This window comes from Stigmatopora nigra, chromosome 4 (assembly GCF_051989575.1).
Source record: "Stigmatopora nigra isolate UIUO_SnigA chromosome 4, RoL_Snig_1.1, whole genome shotgun sequence".
NCBI lineage: Eukaryota > Metazoa > Chordata > Actinopteri > Syngnathiformes > Syngnathidae > Stigmatopora > Stigmatopora nigra.
The window spans coordinates 16,290,806-16,310,950 of NC_135511.1; the positions used below are offsets into that span (position 1 = coordinate 16,290,806).

Here is a 20,145-nt window from a genome sequence, read left to right on the forward strand (position 1 = left end):
GATTTTTTCCATATATAAGGCGCACTGGATTATAAGGCGCACTGTCTATTTTGGAGAAAATTTAAGACTTTTAAGTGCACCTTATAGTCGTGAAAATACGGTAGCCTGAATGTGGCCCCTGATTTTAACTCCCATAATTTAGAGTCCAACTATCCTTCACATGAAAGTCATTTATACTTGGTGTTATCCATCCACTTTAATATTCAGGTCAAGTATTTCTTTAGAAGTTGTAGTTTACCACGCAAAAACTGGTGTTTTTTTTCCAGTTGATAATGTTTTTGGTTGATAAAGTTCTGGAATAATTAAAGGAACACTGAAGGAGATAAGTGAGAACCAACGAGCTGCTTGAACTAATTAAACAAGTGCAAAAGAGAGATGGGGGGTGGAGACAAAACTTTCTTAAAAAATGTGTGTATGTGTATGTGTATTTGACATTCCCAATTATACACAAACCAGTGGTTGATGAAGTATCTCAGGTCTCCCGTCATCCAAACTGCAGTATGTCGAGTATTGCTCATTACTAGTCGACGCCATCCTCCACAAACAGTTAACATAATGGGAACATTTCTTTCCTTGATGGAAAATAATAACACACTCCAACCAAAAAAAAAAAAAAAACTCCCAAAATAGTCGACACCACTGTGACGCTAATAACAATAACGGCAACGAAAAACATACAATTTCTCAGAAGGCTGCTTTTGTTTGAGACATTTTTGAAGGATTGTTATTATTTGCGCAATTACCGCTAGCAAAAAAAAAAAACTATTCGACTTTACTTGTAATTATACTGCTTTTCTTTTCAGGTAAAAGCTTTCGAATATTTTTTTTTGTAGTATATTCCCTAGGCAGCTATGGGCAGAGGTTAACAAGACCTTAATTGGTATTTTCTTCAAAGCTCACAAAACTCATGGGCAGCATAAGAAATGTCACATTACCATGTTGTCCAGCCATTTAAAAACCCTTTCCATGCTCTAGCTTGTCCTAAGAGGACATATTTTGAGGACAGGGATACTTTAATGGCCACTCTTTTCCCAACGCCGGGTCGCAATAGAGGACTAAAGCTCTCACAATCTGGCGAAATTGCATCACATCCAAAAACTCTTAACAGAAGGATTATTGTGTAATTGGTCCCTGTTGTTAAGCTCTCTTCTTACAAAATAGTGAAAGTTATCCAAATGAGAGGTTTTAAAATGCTGCACTCAGTAAAAGCGGATACAGGCTCTTGACATTGTCGTATATTACTTAAATGATATGAAAATACAATATACAGAGGAACAATACAATGTTTTTGTAGATGATTGTTGTACATTTTGGCCTTGTTGGGGGGAGGTTTAGGAACAAAAATATGGTGTTTATTTCTTTCCAACTACGGAAAACATGCTAACACTGTTATTCTTATGATAGCTACAATTTGGCGGGAGGAATTGAGAACCAAAATGGAAGTCTTATGTGCTATTTGAATTTCTAAACTTTATCACCAACAGATGACCAATCCTGTAATTGTTAAAAAAACGAAAAGAAAATTGACCAAAAACAAAAAAACATGTCTTCATTCAATTCTTATTATTTTTTTTTGTACATGTCACATTACATGTCTTGGATACCATTCTAGGAGTTATCTGAGTCCACTTTAAAATCCAGATCCACACTCCCCTGAAAGGCAAAAGGGTGAGTCATGTGGTGCACATTGGGTTATGTTATGCTACCTCTTTCAAAGCACCGTCATTTAACCTTTCCATATATTGGCGTAACTCCTTGCAGTCTCCGAGCGCTACGTCCTGACACACCCACTTAATATCCTGGTTGTGGCATCGGGTTAGCGTGCTAACAGTCGGATAGCCACTGTCCAAGGGCACGGTGGTAAACGTGGTGAATTGTACTCGCTTCCTCTTAGTGGTGGGTGATTCTCCTTTACCTTCCTTGGCAAGGCAGCCTACATCAGCCGCTCTATGTACTTGGCTTTGAACATTCTTCTGAGTCGAGCAGCCATTTAACAAATGGCTGCCTTCCTCCAACCCACTCCCCGAGTCTATCATGGACGCCTGTTCTTCCTGCTGTGGCGACAAGCTAGTTTCACTCTCCAGAAGCTCCACCTCATTCCCTAACCACACCCAGTCATGGGCATGGTTCAAATTCTCCTGGCCTTCAATAGACAACTCCTTGTGGCGGTATTTTAAAGTATAGGAAATGCAGTTTATAAGGAACACCAGGATAGCCAGACAGAAGACCCCTAAGAGGGCGTACATACCGATTTCCAGGTCTGTTAAACCGCGGGGAGTCTGTACCAGGTCGTCTTCTGTATTACGCCCACGGGGGAGGTCCACTTGGGCGGGGAAATCGGCAAAATCGATCGGCATACTCTCGCTCCCGTCTCCCGAGAGTTTGTCCCCGTTAGGTCGGATTATGATGGCGCTACCTGTAGTGGTGGCTCCGATAAAGACGCCTTGTTCCGTGTCGGATACTGAGCTGCCGTAGTAGTGGGTACCGAGTCCGATTCTGTCAGACGAAGGCGGCCTTCCTCGGTTCTCCATTTCCTCGCCGTCAGTGGCGTAGTCGCTGCCTTCGCCTCTAGAACTGTCACTGTAACCAAATTTCACTTTGACGTTACAGTTACCCGCTGCCAGGATACTGCGTCGTTTGAATTTCTGGCAAATCTCACAAACAGTCATTTCTACCCTGACTAACAGGCCTTGGCCTTCTGCCTCTGTTACGATGACAGGCCATTTCCATGAAGGATTCTGTTGTACTGTCACCACGTTCTCATCTAGCGATGTAGCTGTTAGGGTGAAAAAATCCGAGTTGTATAGGTCTAAAGGAGCCACGGAGCCGTCGCTGAACTGCAACCAGGCGCTGATCAAAGCTTCCTGTAAGAAAAAAAAATGTGCTGATTGATTTACCAGTCAAGTTTTAGGTCATCTAGTGCAAGGGTAGGGAACCTATGGCTCGGGAGCCACATGTGGCTCTTTGAATGGGTGCATCTGCCTCTTTGCTAACTTGTGAGCTAAAATATGGAAATCACTGGTGACAGAACTGAGATATTACATCTAGAACTGCTTTAATCTTCATTTTTTTGCAGTAGATTTTTCTGGAATGTATCCTCTCATTGATTAGTAACAGCATAAGAACCTTTTAAAAAAAATATATAGATTTTTTTTCACTTTAATAGTGGTGAAATTACAAAAATTACAGAAATTACAAATTTTTTTGGAAAGGCACTCGTTTACATGTATGTATTTTGACTTTTCAATTCGTAGTATGACTCACAAGAAATAACATTGGAAAATAGGAATTGTTTCTGGCTCTAGAGGATGCACTTAGGAAACTTTTTTTGGATGCAGGCACCATACTGCTTTGTTTTTAGGACAAAACAAACTGCGTTTACATGAAAACGATCTTAAGCAAAAATGTTTTCTTAGCCGTTTAGTTTGGGGAAACTTTTAAATTGCTCCTTATTCTAGTTAGATTTATCTAACTTCTACCAAAACAAACACCTGAAGATAACTTAGTTTACAATTTTATCACATTATTTTACTTATTTTTTTATTTTATTCGCAGATTCTCAGCCATCCATTATATAGTAGCTTGACCCAGTCGCATTCCTAACCACTACTGGTCCCAAGCTTGAATAAAAAAAGGTCTCTTAACCAAAAAAAGGCTAAAAAAAGAGAAAAACAAACCCAAAAATATCATTGTGTTGACCTATAATAATATTAATTAACCACACTGCTTCCCATCACTTCCATTTCAGCTTCAAATCCCAACTTTGCACCTACTAATACCGAAAATAAACATTTTCCCGATGTTCTCTGAACTGGAGAAGCCGAATGGCGAGAAATGAGAAGTAGTAGCAAGTTAAGATGAAGTTTGATGGAGAGATCAAAGCATCACAATGACGGTAGCTTGAGGAAATGAGAGAGAGGGGCAAGGAAAATATGATTTGAGGGGCCAAGTTGAGGATAGAAGTCATATTTGGGTACAGAGACTGCTGTTGCAATTGCGTGCAGTCCCCCATTTTCGCTGCTACTTCTATGAGCTGCCCAAGGAAACATATCCGGTCACACTTTCACTTTTAAGTCTTGACTCAAGTAGGTTAGAGATGTGTGTGTAATAAAGAAATAGACAGCACATACACATTTCGACACTGCTTGATTACTAAAAAAAACGGACCTGGAAATGTGTTTAAATCTAATTATTGATTTTAACTGTAGTTTACTTGCCTGTAAAAAGATTTAGGAGATCCTTTTTAACAGGATATTTATGAAAAACTAGCCTTTGAAAAGTGAATTGACATTTTCATTTTGGTTTATTTAGGAACAACTAAATGGCAGGGACTTTTTTAATATTGTGAGTTTTTAATACTGCATAATACATTGAATTTGCTAGCATTTACCGTATTTTCACGACTATAAGGCGCACCGCATTATAAGGCGCACCATCAATGAATGGCATTTTTCCATATATAAGACGCACTGTATTATAAGGCGCAGTGTATTATAAGGCACACTGTATTGTAAGGTGCACTGTCTATTTGGGAGAAAATGTAAGACTTTTAAGTGCGCCTTATAGTAGTGAAAATATGGCAATTGCCATTGACTTCCAGGTATGAAGCACTCACTACTTTACAGTCACCTCTAGAGCCAGCCATTGTTGATGTTTTGGATTGTTTTTGTATAAAATCTTGCAGTGGGGGAGGAGCTAAATGATGGAAAATTTTGTAAACTAAGATGACATCTGCATATTGTATCAGTCCAGGCATTTTTGTTTTTTTTTAATATCCGACAGTGGTGGTTTTTCGTTTTTTGATTTTCTGTTTTTTTTCCATATATAAGGCGCACTGGATTATAAGGCGCACTGTCTATTTTGGAGAAAATTTAAGACTTAAGTGCGCCTTATAGTAGTGAAAATACGGTAATTGTGTATATGACTCTAAAAAAAAAAGCAAAAATTACTTTGTTTTTCCCTCAAATTGGTTGCACATATTGTAATTTTCCAAAGAAAAACCCAATCCAGGGACACGTTTCAGCATTTATTATAGGCAATCTATCCAAAGTTTGCCTTCACTCACGTTGGTAATTTTCTTTAAAATACCATTTACAATAGGCCCAAGTGAATGTTAAAGGCTCTCATATCGATTTGTTTTTTTCTCTCTGCGTCTATAGCCCAAATGACTGCATTTTAGTACTCGTGAACAGTAAAATGGGCGCTACTTCATAATAAGAGCTGCTATAATAGCAAACGTTTTACAGCTTTTTTTCCTCTATGAACCTCGCCACGCATGTCTTACTTGCAGTCTAATCACACCCTCACATTCACACTAATCATAATAACTGTAATTCCCTCTTGATTAAACTGTTTAAATAATTGCACCTTTCTGTTAAATTCGAACCATAAATTGTTTGCCAAGTGAAGGATTTGTTTTTTGACGACTGAGGGGAAATATGAGTGTTTAAATGAGGCTAGAATTCACATTTAAGACCTGGTTAGTTGCTTCAGTATGCAGTAAAGATTTATAGAATTTTTTTAAATTGTAGCCAGAAGTGAGTTCATGTTGGGTTTATTATACATGTGCTTGGCTTTCTTTAAGTTTGGGCATTATTATATATTGGAAATACTATGTTTAACTTAACATATTGACGTTGAAAAAGGGTCCAAGGACTGTTGAATGTTTGATTTGGATTAAGCTCCGCCCTTTTCCCCAGATACAAGTTCGTAATGACGACGTTTAAATTGTTGTTGATTAGCGTGATGGCTATCCAACAACCTTCGTGATTAGTCGAATATTGTTTTTAAATATGGACACTCGTTTCGCTTGATCTGGAATTGTTTTTTACGAATGGAGGCTTGTTTATTTAATTTCCAATGGAGTTATTTTTGAGTTCCGACCTTACTTGTTATTAATGAATACCTGATATGCGATGGTTATTGCAGTTGTTTTTTTTAATAGTCTTCCTAGTATTGTTTTATCATTATATTAAAGTAGAATTATTAATTAACAGTTTATAATCATCATTTTCGGTGGTATGACCTGTTTGGGGGTCCGCAGAACTTCTTGTGCAGTCGTGGTAGCGAGGATTGCTTTGCTGCTACCTGGACTGAGCTCCAGGCTCATAGAAAGTCCAGTAACCAACTGTACCCCCAACTCCACGATGGTCACTTTGTCATCCACTACCATGATGGTTCTCTCTGCTAGGATTGAATCTGACAGCGGTGACAAGACCTGCCATAAAACAGAAACATACTTTAGCAAAATCTGGAAACGAGATTTCTAAATTCTCCCTTTACATAATACAGTATCTCAATCTACAGTGTTCCCTCGCTACTTCGCGGTTCAGCTACCGCGGACTCAGAGCTTCGCAGATTTTTTTGGGAAAAAAAAATACAAATATTACATTGAAACAACATATTTTGTTTTTTTTGTTATAACATGAATTTCACTCTCTCTACCCGTATTCTTTATGGTGTACTGTATACAGGGGGGTACATTTTTTTTTTAAATTAAAAAAATTAATTAATTTAAAAAGATAAATAAAAATAAAATACATTTTGAATTAAATTCAAATTAAGCATTTTGAAGGGGAATCCCTACTTCGCGGAAATTCACTTATCGCAAGTAGTCCCGGTCCCCATTTACCGCGATAACCGAGGGAACACTGTATACCACAATCTCAATTGAATTTTCTGTTTGGGGCTTTGCCCTTGCAAGGAAAACAACTACAACTAAACAATGGAATGCACTAAGCCTACCTGTTTAAGAAAAAAAGAAAAACCATAACAAAAATGTCTAAATTCTTCCTGTACATAAAACATTGTCTCAATCTATACCCCAATCTCCTCACGAAATATTCAGAATTTTCTATTTTGGACTTTGCCCTTGCAAGAAAAACAACTACAACTAAACAAAAGAAAGTACTAAGTCTACCTGTTTAAAAAAAAAAGGAAAACCTAAACAAAAATAAGATATGATTTGATTGACAAGTGATACATTGGAATGGAAGGCAGTAGCATCACGTATAATGACCACTTAGCTGTGAAAATGTCTGCCGTTTGAAAAACGTAGATTACCATGAGAGTTATGGGTGATTTCAGAAAACGTCTCTGCTAGTGTTTCATCTCACATTAAGGGCTCTGTGCCAAATCCAAAATGATACCCCTAAAACTACTTTTTATTCCACCCGTCTTCTCAAGCTGCTTAGATCAAACAACAACGCCGTCTGGCTGACGTCCAATCGCAAAACCTCCTGCAGGTAGGAATCAATTTCTTTGATTCATACTGGTAATCCGCAGAAGAGACACATTTTAACCCTAAAACAGAAACAGGCAAATCACATGTTCTTTATGATGAACGATGTGTGACTAAATGGCGACCTTTATTTTCCTCCGAGCATATTCACATGAAAGAGTGCTTCTTCTGTCAGTCTCAGCTGTTTGTGATGACACAAACGATCCCTGGTGTCAATTCATCAAGCTCGTTTGTGTTTATTTTTTTTTTTTAGTTGTGCAGATTCATTCATCTTTGTTCCGCAAACAAAACAGATTCCCTTCATGTCGCTTTTGTTTAAAGATGTGAGACCAGTGGCACCCTCTATGGGCCGGGCCTCTTCTGATCCTTTTCTAAGGGTCTAAACATTAATCTGACCTGCTTTTAAACCGGAACACGAAATAGTCGTCATTTATTCAACTCTGTTTTTTTTACGTTTGTGGATATATTTTTTTTCTAAGCAGAATAGTTGATGTTTTTGTATGTCTTATTTTCTAAGAGTTGCGTTAGCCTGGAATTAATTGGCAAAAGTCAGGAGAGTTAGTCTGAATAATAGGCATCTTTGTGACAATTATGTGTAATTTTAAGGTACTGTATTCTCACAACTGTAAGGCGCACCGCATTATAAGGCGCACCCTCAATGAATGACACATTTTTAATTTTTTTAAGATTTTGTAAACTAAGATGGCATCTGCATATTTAACAGTATTGTTTCAGTTCAGGCCTTTGTGTTTTTTTAATATCCGACAGTGGTGGTTTTTCATTTTTGTTTTCTGTTTTTTCCATATATAAGGCGCACTGGATTATAAGGCGTTCTGTCTATTTTGGTGAATATTTAAGACTTTTAAGTGCGCCTTATAGTTGTGAAAATAGTAATCTTATTACTGCAGATGAATAATCACTTGCTTACCATTTTTGATGTTTGGTGTAGTTCGCTTGCATACTATTTTGTTTTTTTATTTTTTTTACCCGCATTAAGTGTATTATTAGTGCTAGATACTGTACTACGTGTGGAACATAAGTCCTGCGGTTGTTGGCAAACAAACATTTTGGGTGTCGGACTCAAGGATGAGAATGAGTAGTATTTGCAGGCATTTCAAATGGTGACAGAGAGTTTACTGTTTACCAGCTCTCAAAATTATATTCATGAGAGAGAGTTTAATATCTAAGTACTGTTTAACATCTAAGTACATTTGACTGGCGACCAAAAGACTGGCGACCAAAAGACTGGCGACCAAAAGACTGGCGACCAAAAGACTGGCGACCAAAAGACTGGCGACCAAAAGACTGGCGACCAAAAGACCGGCGACCAAACGTCCGTTCACAAACTTTCCTATTCACTCTAACATAACTTGAGGATTCCTTATAACAGTGGTTCTTATTCATAGCCACCACTTAACCAACCTGAATCGTAGTCATTCCCACGCCACGTCCAACAAGTATCCGTCTGTCCAATAGTCTTGCGATTTGAGAGTTCTCCACCTTGACAAATTCCCAAACTAACTCTGTTATGTCCACCTGCCAATCAGTGCCCAACATGTAGCTAGTTTGGCTCCTGGGATCGGCTGACTCTGCAACAAAGTGAGTCAGAACTCGAACCATGGCATGCTGGTACTGCAACGTACAGCCTCGTCCTCGCTTGTCATCATCTTCGTCGTCCTCACTGTCACGGGTCGACCTGACAATTACAAAAGAGTACAAACGATGCAAAAGGCGGTTTAGTAAACCTTACTTAGGCCAAGAAACTGTTTGATATTGAAAAAAGGGAACATATAGATATAAATCCGCTTCTTTGCTATGTTTTTTTTCGGTACATTTCAATGACATCTAACAAATTCAGGCCCACAGTTGGAAAACTTCTAGCCTGATGATCAAGAGATGCTGTTCTCAAAACTGTAGGAGGATCAATGAAGTGTATGCATTGCGTTCTTCTTCCTCAGGAAAGTTTCTCATGTCTTTTTCACCGCTTATTAGCTTCTCTGACATTTATCATATGATTTCCATGACTTAATTTCAATGAAAGAATGAATTGCCATGGGTTTTTAGACTTGGTATTGTTTAGGGAGCCCCTAAACAAAATATCCGGGAGTAAGTGAAGTGGTCAAACACTCATGCTACTTTTATATCATTATTTTTCTTGCTGCGTTTTTGCAGACGCTTTCAAATAAAGACAACATTACGATAAAAGGAATAAAAGTGTAGTATCAACTAGTTTTGAGCAGAAAACTTTGAAATTTTATAGTGGACTACCTTAGTACAAATTCCATATCTAACTGAATGACTGACATCTACTGAGGATAATAGACAGTGCGTGTAATTTCATATCTGTAAAAGTTCCGGAGCAAAGAGTAATAAAAAAACAAACTACAGTGTTCCCTCGCTACTTCGTGGTTCAGCTACCGCGGACTCAGAGCTTTGCGGGTTTTTTTGGGGAAAAAAATACAAATATTACATTGAAAAAACATATTTTACAGTTTCTTTTGTTATAACATGAATTTAACTCTCTCTACCCGTATTCTATATGGTGTACTGTATACAGGGGGGTAAAAAATAAAAAAAAAAAAAAATAATAAATAATAAAAAATTAAAAAATTAAAATAAATTTGGAATTAAATTCAAATTAAGCATTTTTGAAGGGGAATCCCTATTTTGCGCAAAAATTCACTTATCGCGGATGGTCCCGGTCCCCATTAACCTCGATAACCGAGGGAACACTGTACTATAAAACACACTATCAATGCAATTCTTGTATTTTGTCTTCAACATACTCAAAGAACTCAATCTTACTTCATAGTTTGGGCAGAGTTTCCCAAAGGAGCTGGAGTAGTAGAACAATGTCTACTACTGATTCTGGATCTTTTTTCAAGGGAAACAATACATCGGTTTTAAAAATTGACTCCCCAGTAGCGATCCGAGGAAGCTCTCAATGGAACATTCAGAAAACGAGAAAGGCTAAGAAGTGTTGAGTATAGCAGATGTTTCTTTTCCAAAAAATACTTCTAACTTGTCTCTAGGTTGCACCTTCTAACACAGAATTCCAGATCTTTGTTGTATTTGCTTAAAATAGCTGATCTGTTGTCTGTAAGTAGGCCCTGCATGACACATCATTGCATATTCATGAACGTTAACTCCCCTCCCTATGACTTTTATAACAGGAATATAATACGTTTCTAATTTGTTTTTCCTCTTATTATTACCTCATGTTTATTTCGTTTTCATTTACTCTACTGGCTAGATCAATCTTAACTTTTTATCTATTTATACTACCAATAATATTTGTGAGTCGGGGGTATTTTTTATCGTAAAAATAGAAATGTACCGCATTTTCACGACTATATGGTGCACCGCATGATAAGGCGCACCCTCAATAAATGACATTTTTTCCATATATAAGGCGCACTGTATTATAAGGCGCACTGTCTATTTTGAAGAAAAATTTAAGACTTAAGTGCGCGTTATAGTCGTGAAAATACGGTAATTGCTATTGACTTCCAGGTATGAAGCACTCACTACTTTACAGTCACCTCTAGAGCCAGCCATTGTTGATGTTTTGGATTTTTTTTGTATAAAATCTTGCGGTGGGGGAGGAGCTTTTTGATGGAAGATTTTGTAAACTAAGATGGCATCTTCATATTTAACAGTATTGTTTCAGTTCAGGCGTTTGTGATTTTTTTTAATATCCGACAGTGGTGGTTTTTCGTTTTTGGTTTTCTGTTTTTTTTTCCATATATAAGGCGCACTGGATTATAAGGTTCACTGTCTATTTTGGAGAAAATTTAAGACTTAAGTGTGCCTTATAGTCGTGAAAATACGATACTTTTAAATACTCATTGGACCCTCAATTCAGCAATTGGACTCATATTCTTTGTATTTAATTAAAATGTGGAACTAATATGAGAAATACACAAGCAATAAATATTTTTAAATGGTATTAAGTAGGAAACAATGTCCGATTTAACTATCACAGTCGTACTTTTCTACTTTTCTCAAAAAAAAGTCTTATGGCTGAGTGCTAGCTATACTTGCACAAGTTTTTTCGTCTGAGGGTTTATCTTGTCTCCATGTTGACAAGGATTAGGGAGGGACGGGGTGAAGTATACACACTGTGCCAGTCATAAACTGGGAGGAGAGTTTGCGCTAAAATCCGACTAATGTCATATTTTTTTTCTCTCCGAATCCAACTTTGCCCGTCTGGATGCTAACCCAGTTGCCCCAAATTTAGTACCAGAACTCAATTGGCTCATTCACTTCTACACTTATGTAAAGCAGACCATTGGGTTCTCTCTCCAAGAGTACTCATTTAAAAGGTCACGTCTGTTACTCCCTGATAAACAAAGACAACAAAGGACAAAGAAAACATGCAGTTGCATGTTGGCTTCAACAATTACAAAACACCCCGGCTGTCCCTTCTGATAAAGTCATCTGGTACACCTCTGGGGGTCCTTTTTTTAATGTTCATCCCTTCATTTTATAAACGGCTTGTCCTCATTAATGGTGGAACTTATCCCATCTGAATTTGGACTTTAAGCTTGGGAATACCCTTGACTGGTCGCCTGTCAATTGTAGGGTTGACCTCTACTTGTTTTTGTGTCTTTGGATGAGGGTTTAAGTCATGTTCAACGGTTTTTTTTTTTACGGCCCAAGGAATTCTGTTTATTACATTTATCAGTATCTTCAATTAAGGATCATAAAATGGCATGAACAGACTACAGTGTTCCCTCGGTTATCGCGGTTAATGGGGACCGGGACCACCCGCGATAAGTGAATTTCCGCCGAAGTAGTGATTCCCTTTCAAAAATGCTTAATTTGAATTTAATTCAAAAAAATATATATATTTTTTATTTTTTTAGTCTATTTTTTTATTTAATTTTTAAAAAAATATATTTTTTACCCCCCTGTATACAGTACACCATATAGAATATGGGTAGAGAGTGAAATTCATGTTATAACAAAAAAACTGTAAAATATGTTGTTTCAATGTAATATTTGTATTTTTTTTTTCCCCCAAAAAAAATCTGCGAAGCTCTGAGTCCGCGGTAGCCGAACAGCAAAGTAGTGAGGGAACACTGTAACACATTGGGCTTAGTTAGCTAATAACATGCTTTTTATTTGTTGGGTATCGCTCAAAGTAGACAGGCAGTTGTCATGCTCAATAAACTGGAAGCTTTATGAGAACCCGGAGCAGCAAACAAGTTATAGTGGCCCTTTCCACATAACCTGTGGGTACATTTGTCTTTTATGACTTATCACCAAGCGTGCTTTTGCTTATTTTTGGTTCAGAGTTCAAACATTCCGGACACATTGGTCTCAGGCTGTTTCAGCTGAGAATAAATAATACATTTAGACATATCTGCATTGTAATCTGGAATTCATTAGAGTTAAAAAATAAGTAATTACTATAAACTATACTATACATTTGAATGTGGTAGTCCGGTGGCTGAGTGGGTAGCACGTTGGTCTCACAGTAGGGGATTTGGGTTCAAATCCAGGTCGGTCCACCTGTGTGGAGTATGTGGGTTTTCTCCTGGTACTTTGTTTTTCTCCTATATTCCAAAAAATGTGCATGCTAGGCTATTTTTGGACACTCTAAATTGCCCATAGGTATGAGTGTGAGTGTGAATGGTTGTTTGACTCCTTGTGGTCTGTGATTGGCTGGCCACCAATTCAGGCTTATTCCTATAGGCTTGCACAAGTTACACAAAAATTTCATATTTTCTTCATTTCACTTGGACTTGTGTATTATAAACTCCGCCCGACGTTAGAGAAATTATAGTAGGTTTATAGTTTTTCCATCAACACATGCAATTCATCAGTATTAGAGTCGGGGTGTTGGCAGATCCCCCACTGATGATAAGCCCCCGAGGGAGGGATTTGACCTCGATGCTGCACTAATAATGTTCCGTCCCACTGAGGACTGAGAGGTGAAATGACAGGCCACCTTCAGCTGGCCTTAATGACAGGTTGTATTGCACCGGTCAGCCATTTTCTGATCAGTTGTTAAGTATCAGTAAAACTTAAGGTGGGGAGAAACAGCTCATCACTTCAGTCATGTTTGTTTTGTTAGTTTCAGATAAAATAAGACATGTCCCTCCTAAAATTGCAACATATTGGTGTCGATTGTTGTAGTCTGTTAGCATGCTATCCTATACGTTCTATTATTTTGTTCCCGTGGGATTTTTCTATCATTTTGTACTACTCTCGCTTTAAAAATTTGCCAGATGAGCCGGGTCAGCACAAGATACGATACATATAAAAAAGTGCATCCGTTAACAGTACATAAAAAACAGAAAAAAAAGGACTAAAGTATTAACATACTCATCACTCATCATTAGCCCTAGACTGTTAAACATGATTATCAATTCTAGTTGTGATGTCACAAAAAAAATGGGTGTTTACAGTTCCATTTTAGGGCATTAAGTAACTTTAAAACTAAAAAACACTAAGATTAATTTGCTAAAATAATACTTTGCACTTAAAATTACACGACTACAGTCATTATAGTCCCCATAGCTAATCTTAAAATCATTATTTTTTCTACTGCATCAAATCTTAGCCCAGTTAAGGTCTAAAACACAAACACAAGACCAGTTTTTGCCAAATTTCAGTTGTCATGAGAATGTTGCAGCACTTTACCTGGGATTGCTCGCCATTATAGGCACACGCCAGCCTTTGATCTGGCTCAGCTCCGTATCCGACACTTCGATTTGTAAGGGAAGCCTGGGTATCCACACATTGAGCTCCAGCTGAGCACTCAGGTAGCCATATGTGAAGTTGACCGCCATCTTTACTTTGCCCTTCATCTCTTTGCCGTTCACAAAAACATAGTCGCACCTCTCCGACACCTGCAGAGCAAAAGGTAGAAGTAAAATACAGTGAATGGTTCTAAAATTTGGGGTGGATTTGTGTGAAGGACACTCCGAATTATGTGGTCATTCCGCCTTCCATATTTTGAGTACTCCTGATACTCGGCTGGCATAACTACTTTGGACGAGATGAAAGGTTCTCTATATACGCTATTCCAAAAAAAGGGAGGGCAGGGAGGACATCTTTGAACCTCAAGGAATAAAAAAAATATCTCCTTTTAAAGTTCTGCTTAGGGCTAAAGGGATACCAACAGATGGGAACTGGTAAGTGGATAGCAGTTCTCTCTTGATAAAATGACCAAACTCAAAGCCATCTGTTTCATAAATTGCTTTACAAAAAGATTGGCACAGACGATTTTGTGTTGCAGAAAGATGCAAGTCTATTTTGCTTTGTCATGTTCTCTTTGAACTTTCTTTGCTCTTTTTTTTACTTAATCCTGAATTTAGAGGATCTTCAGAATCCTACACACTCCAAACACCCTTTTGTAAAGTCTTGCGAGGACAACAAATAACTTAAAAAAACACAGGAGGGGTTTAAAAAAAGCTCTGTTTGAGCAGTAATTAATCAACAAGGCTAAAACTACTTCTGAACTTGTGTGTTTGTGTGTATATATGTGTATATGTGTGTATACATGTGTGTATTTATGTGTATATTTGTGTGTATACATGTGTGTAAACGTGTGTATATATATATACATTTGTATATATATAGATGTGTTTATATATACATGTGTATATATATATACATGTGTATATATATATATATATATATATATATATATATATATATATATATATATATATATATATATATATATTTGCATATATATGTGTGCTTGTATATTTACATATACATACAAATACATGTATAAGCACATATATACATGCTATATAGATGTATATGCATCATGTCTTAAATATTTTATATTATATATTTTATAATATCTTAATATATATATATATATATATATATATATATATATATATATATATATATATATATATATATATATATATATATATATATATATATATATATATATATATATATATATATATATATATATATATATATATATATATATATATATATATATATATATATATATATATATATATATATATATATATATATATATATATATATTATATATATACATTATATTAAGTATTGTTTATAGTTTAGCGTTCTACAGTTCAACCGCTAAGCTAAGCAGAATTTGGTTGTTAAGCAAAATCAAAGAATTGCTTTGGAGCCACTTAGACATTTCCTTGAGTTCAACACACAGTATTAAAGATGATCTTACGGTATGCACCGACAGCAATTTTCCGGTGATTAGCATTCCAGTCACCTCAGTGCTTGCTCCATAGTGTAGATCCTTTTTATTAGGGTGGGGGGGGACGATGATTAGTTCTTTCCGGCGTCCAGGGTGAGCTGGAGTATATCCCAGACTTAAGGCGAGAGACCCCATGGTGTAATATACACTGCTAATTAAAATGTCTACATATGTATCCTTGACCAAATGCTATGTTCTTGTTATGCAAAGAAATGAGACCAAGAGGAATAATTTTAAAGCATTTTACAGTTTCAGTCTAAGCTGTAAAACTCATTTTTTTACGTATAATGAATATGAGTAAGTACACACCTTTTAAAGTGCCTGCAATTATTATCCCCAAATAATATAAAATGTTTTAGATGACTTTTTAAATGTCATTTTTGTGGTCTCATCTTTTGTTGGAGTTATTGTGCTGAACAAATGATCAAATTTATGTTATGCTACGTCGAAATGTTAGGTTACAAGTTGTTGAGCAATGAATGGTCCTTTTTGGCTGACTCTGATACTTGTAGTAGTCATTTTACTTCGTTGACGGTCATCCAATCCTCGACAAATGTTCTTGCTTTAACACATGACCCTTTATAAAATGGTGTTAATTGACTTTCATAACCAAACCACTCTAGACACTTCTAAGTTATGTTAGCGCTTCTGCGCAACAGCGATTGTATTTGGACTAAATTTAAGCTTGTTTTTTCCTCAAAATTGGCCAGTAAATGATTTTTATTCTGGCATTCTTTTCCCATAAGTAGCAAGACATAAAAAAAATGACACTAGACCAGTGGTATTAAACATACGGCCCGCGGGCCGGATCCGGCCCATCTGGTGGTTTGGTACGGCCCGGGGAAGAAAGCTGCATTGTATAAAAAATATGAATTTTCTTTAAAAATTGTCGTTATTGTATTATCCGCTAGGTTTTACACTTAAACACTTAAATATATGTTTAACTGTGTAAAAGTGTTGTTAAAATTGCACATACTTTATTTATGTTCTTATGTCATTCTCTTGTTTATAATATATTGTTCATAATGTAAAAGGAAAATTGTGTTCATAAACATTTTGATAATTTACTCATTCTTTGCATTAAATATTAGTATTAGTGACTAAAACAAAGGAAAAAAAGTGGGCTTATTGTTAGTTCTATGTCATTTTGCAATGAGTTTACTGGTTCGACCCGCTTGATCTCAAATTAAGCCGTATTCGGCTTGCAGACCAAAGGGAGTTTGACACCCCTGCACTAGACGTTCCACAGTAAGATAAAGCATTTCTTCATTCTATTCCTGCATCAGAAAACCAAAACCAATTGCAAACAACATGTCAGCTTACACATTCATTTTCCCCCCATACATGCCTTCTTATCATATTCCAAGATAACCACAATTGAAATAGCTTTAACCCTTTAACTCATCTTTCCCCTACTGAGTATAAATTAGACCATCTCTGTCATTCCAGTTCACAAAGAACCATAAATGTCTGGGTGGATCCACTGGCCCATTAATCAGAGACATTAGGCAGCTAACGTGAGAATACTTACAAGGCACATTTGGGCTGTCTTTGGATCCAACCCAGGAAATTAACAACTCACTAGACAGAGACAATCCCTGGCAGATATGAAACAACCAAACCAGAAAGCATGAAGGTGGGCTAAGGCTGTCTCTTGACAGAAGCAATTAACCACTAAGACGCCTTTACACTCAAGACACTACTCTTGTCAAGTATTAGCTGTACATTTTCGGCCATGGGAACAGTAGTCAAGGTAGTGTTTGTACAGTAAAAATGGAAAATGCTAACTAAAGTCCTTCCAAAACGTTGTTCACTACTGCACTTTGTTCAACTTTATATTCGACATTACATTTGTTCATTCAAAAGAACGTCTTGAATCGAAGCCAATGAGTTGAAATGCCTAAAAACCAACAGGAAGAAACCTAGGAATGCTCAAAAAAAATAACAGGGATCGAAAAAGGAACAAGAAGTATCCGGGAAAGTCCCTCAAAATCAATAGGAACTGATCCAAAATTTATCGGAAGCTAACGGAGTACGTAAAGATGGAAGTGGAAAAAAACTAGATAATGCAAAAATACTTGCTATTGATAATAATAGATGTCCAAGTCACTTAAATTGGCTGTGGATGCTCATTTTTCAGTGGGATAGATGGCGCTAGACCAGGGGTGGGCAAACTACGGCCCCCGGGCCACATATGGGCCGCTAGGCTTTTTAATCATTGTCCAAATAATGTGTTTTTCCCAAGATGACGTCGTCATGCGGAAGCCAGTGGCAGTAGCTCTGTCCACTCTTATTTGTTGTTTTTGTGTTTTACAGTCCCTCTATCTTTTTTAAATGGCATTTTAATATTTCTTAATGCATTCCTTTTTACTTGACTTTGTACTTTATACTTTTTACTGTAATGAGTGATGAGTATGTTAATACTTAAGTCCTTTTTTTCTGTTTATTTTTCATATGTACTGTTAACGGATGCACTTTTTTATATGTATCGTATCTTGTTGAATGAACGAATATCAATGGCAGTTACATTTTTGGACCAAAAATTTAATTTTCTGGCCCTTAAGAGATCTCGTTGGCATTAATATGGCCCACAAACTTAACTAAGTTTAACACCCCTTTTATAAAGTAACCAAAAATTTCCACCGAGTAAAAAATCTGAATTTTTAAGCATTTAATCCCAAATCTCTGAAAGCTGTTTAATAGAAGGACATCCAGGATGAGAGAATTTACACAGTCAGTCTTTTGACAAGACTAAAAATGATTTTTAGTTCATTTTCATTTCCCTTTTTTTAAATTCGAAACCCTAAAATTGCAAAAAAAAAGAACTCTTATAATGAGGGCAGAGCGTTATTATCATATTTACGTCAGAGAAGATTTGTGGTAGCGAAATGAAAATCTACAGAGGTTAAAAGAGAAAAAAATGTGACCTCAGGTGACCTTTCCTTTTTCCAATCCACTATAATCACAAGGCCACAAGTGAGTGCATCATTTTATGTGCTGGCTGATTCATTATTCAGGGTTAATGTCACTATGTATTTCCATTCACTGAAAGCAATGAGCGTGCAGGATGAATACTCTGACCCAAGATCCCAAAGGCAGAGCTGTGACTTTTCCCTTTCCAACATCTTTGCCGACAGTTTAATTTCCCGGAGGAACTTCCCTTAACAAATCCAAACTCACATCTTAGGCATGATGAAGTAGATCCAAGACACGAAATATCCTCTTTTTTTTGGACTTTATTCAATTGTCGCTAGTAAAAAAAGGCCATTATTTGTTTTGATCTTCTTCATCCGTCCATTTTGGAAGTGACAGTTTTAAACAGGACAGCTAAAGTGAGGAGCCTTTTTTTTTTTGCACAGCGGGGCGGCACGTCAAGCTGCTACAGAGTAAATGTCTTAACCACTTCTCTCGCCGGAAACACCACGCAGGCACGGGTTCGCATAGATTATTCAGGAGTTAGCGGGGATCTGTAGAAACAAAGTTGCTGTTTGGAAGGCGGAACTTTTCTTAGTTATTTGTGTTTAATGTTTCCTCTCATTTTTCGTTGGTCTGGGCAGAACTCACAGTACTAGTTTGAGTGACATTATCATTGCTCGCTATGGGCACACCAGTATCATAACTGCCATGAGCAGGAATATGTCAATGTTCCGTCTAAATTTTCATGTAAAACATGCTGTAAAACATGAAAAAAGTAAGAGTGGACAGAGCTACTGCCACTGGCTGACCCGTAAATGACGCCATCATGGGGAAAAGGTTAAAAAAATATATACCGTATTTTCACGACTATAAGGTGTACTTAAAAGTCTTAAATTTTCTCAAAAATAGACAGTGCGCCTTATAATCCAGTGCGCCTTATATATGGAAAAAAACAAAACCAAAAACCACCACTGTCGGATATTAAAAAAACACAAACGCCTGAACTGAAACAATTCTGTTAAATATGCAGATGCCATCTTAGTTTACAACATCCTCCATCATATAGCTCCTCCCCCACTGCAAGATTCTATACAAAAAAATCCAAAACATCAACAATGGCTGGCTCTAGAGGTGACTGTGTAGCGAGTGCTTCATACCTGGAAGTCAATAGCAATTAGCGTATTTTCACGACTATAAGGCGCACTGAAAAGTCTTAAATTTTCTCCAAAATAGACAGTGCGCCTTATAATACAGTGCGCCGTATATATGGAAAAAATGTCATTCATTGAGGGTGCGCCTTATAGTCGTGAAAATACGGTACATAAATAAATAAGTTTGGATTTCATTTACTGCGCGCCATTTGATTGCTACTGCGCAGAGAAGACGGGGGTAGTAGTGCGCAATCGTGTACGTGCGCAGCGTAAAGGGAACATTGTTTGTGTTGTTGAATCTTGTGACCCCCAGTTTGGGAGGTCCTCTAAAAATATGAGAACGCTACAATGAGCTGTCAACTGTGAATGGATATCAAGCACGCTTTCATGTGCTTTTTGACATTTGTGTAAATTTTCAGAGCAATTCATACAGCCGTGCTAAACATAGAAATGATTGCATCTGCAACATATTTATTGATCTCATTGTTTAGTTTTTCTGTTTGAAAAGAACATTATTGGTCTGTGAGACAGAAGCGTATTTGGGATTGGTCGCTCAACGTAAACTAGATTTGCTTTCAGTATGTTCATGTTTACTTCATGAAGAAATTGTTCCACTTCAT

General features: G+C 36.9%; 2 protein-coding genes across 2 annotated transcripts in view; one reads left to right on the forward strand and one right to left on the reverse strand.

Annotated features, from left to right (window-relative positions):
* Positions 1-20,145, forward strand: part of slc15a4 (solute carrier family 15 member 4) — a 67,942-nt gene that overhangs the window by 29,410 nt on the left and 18,387 nt on the right. The window lies entirely within an intron of this gene.
* The window catches only part of LOC144195274 (transmembrane protein 132C), a 106,065-nt gene continuing 87,140 nt past the window's right edge, over positions 1,221-20,145 (reverse strand). Inside the window, exons 6-9 of the mRNA XM_077714793.1 lie at positions 13,892-14,100; positions 8,663-8,936; positions 6,026-6,217; positions 1,221-2,864 (exon numbers count right to left, since the gene is read on the reverse strand). Of these exons, the coding sequence (XP_077570919.1) occupies positions 1,698-2,864; positions 6,026-6,217; positions 8,663-8,936; positions 13,892-14,100 (1,842 nt within the window). The 3' untranslated portion in view covers positions 1,221-1,697. The remainder of the gene's footprint in view (positions 2,865-6,025; positions 6,218-8,662; positions 8,937-13,891; positions 14,101-20,145) is intronic.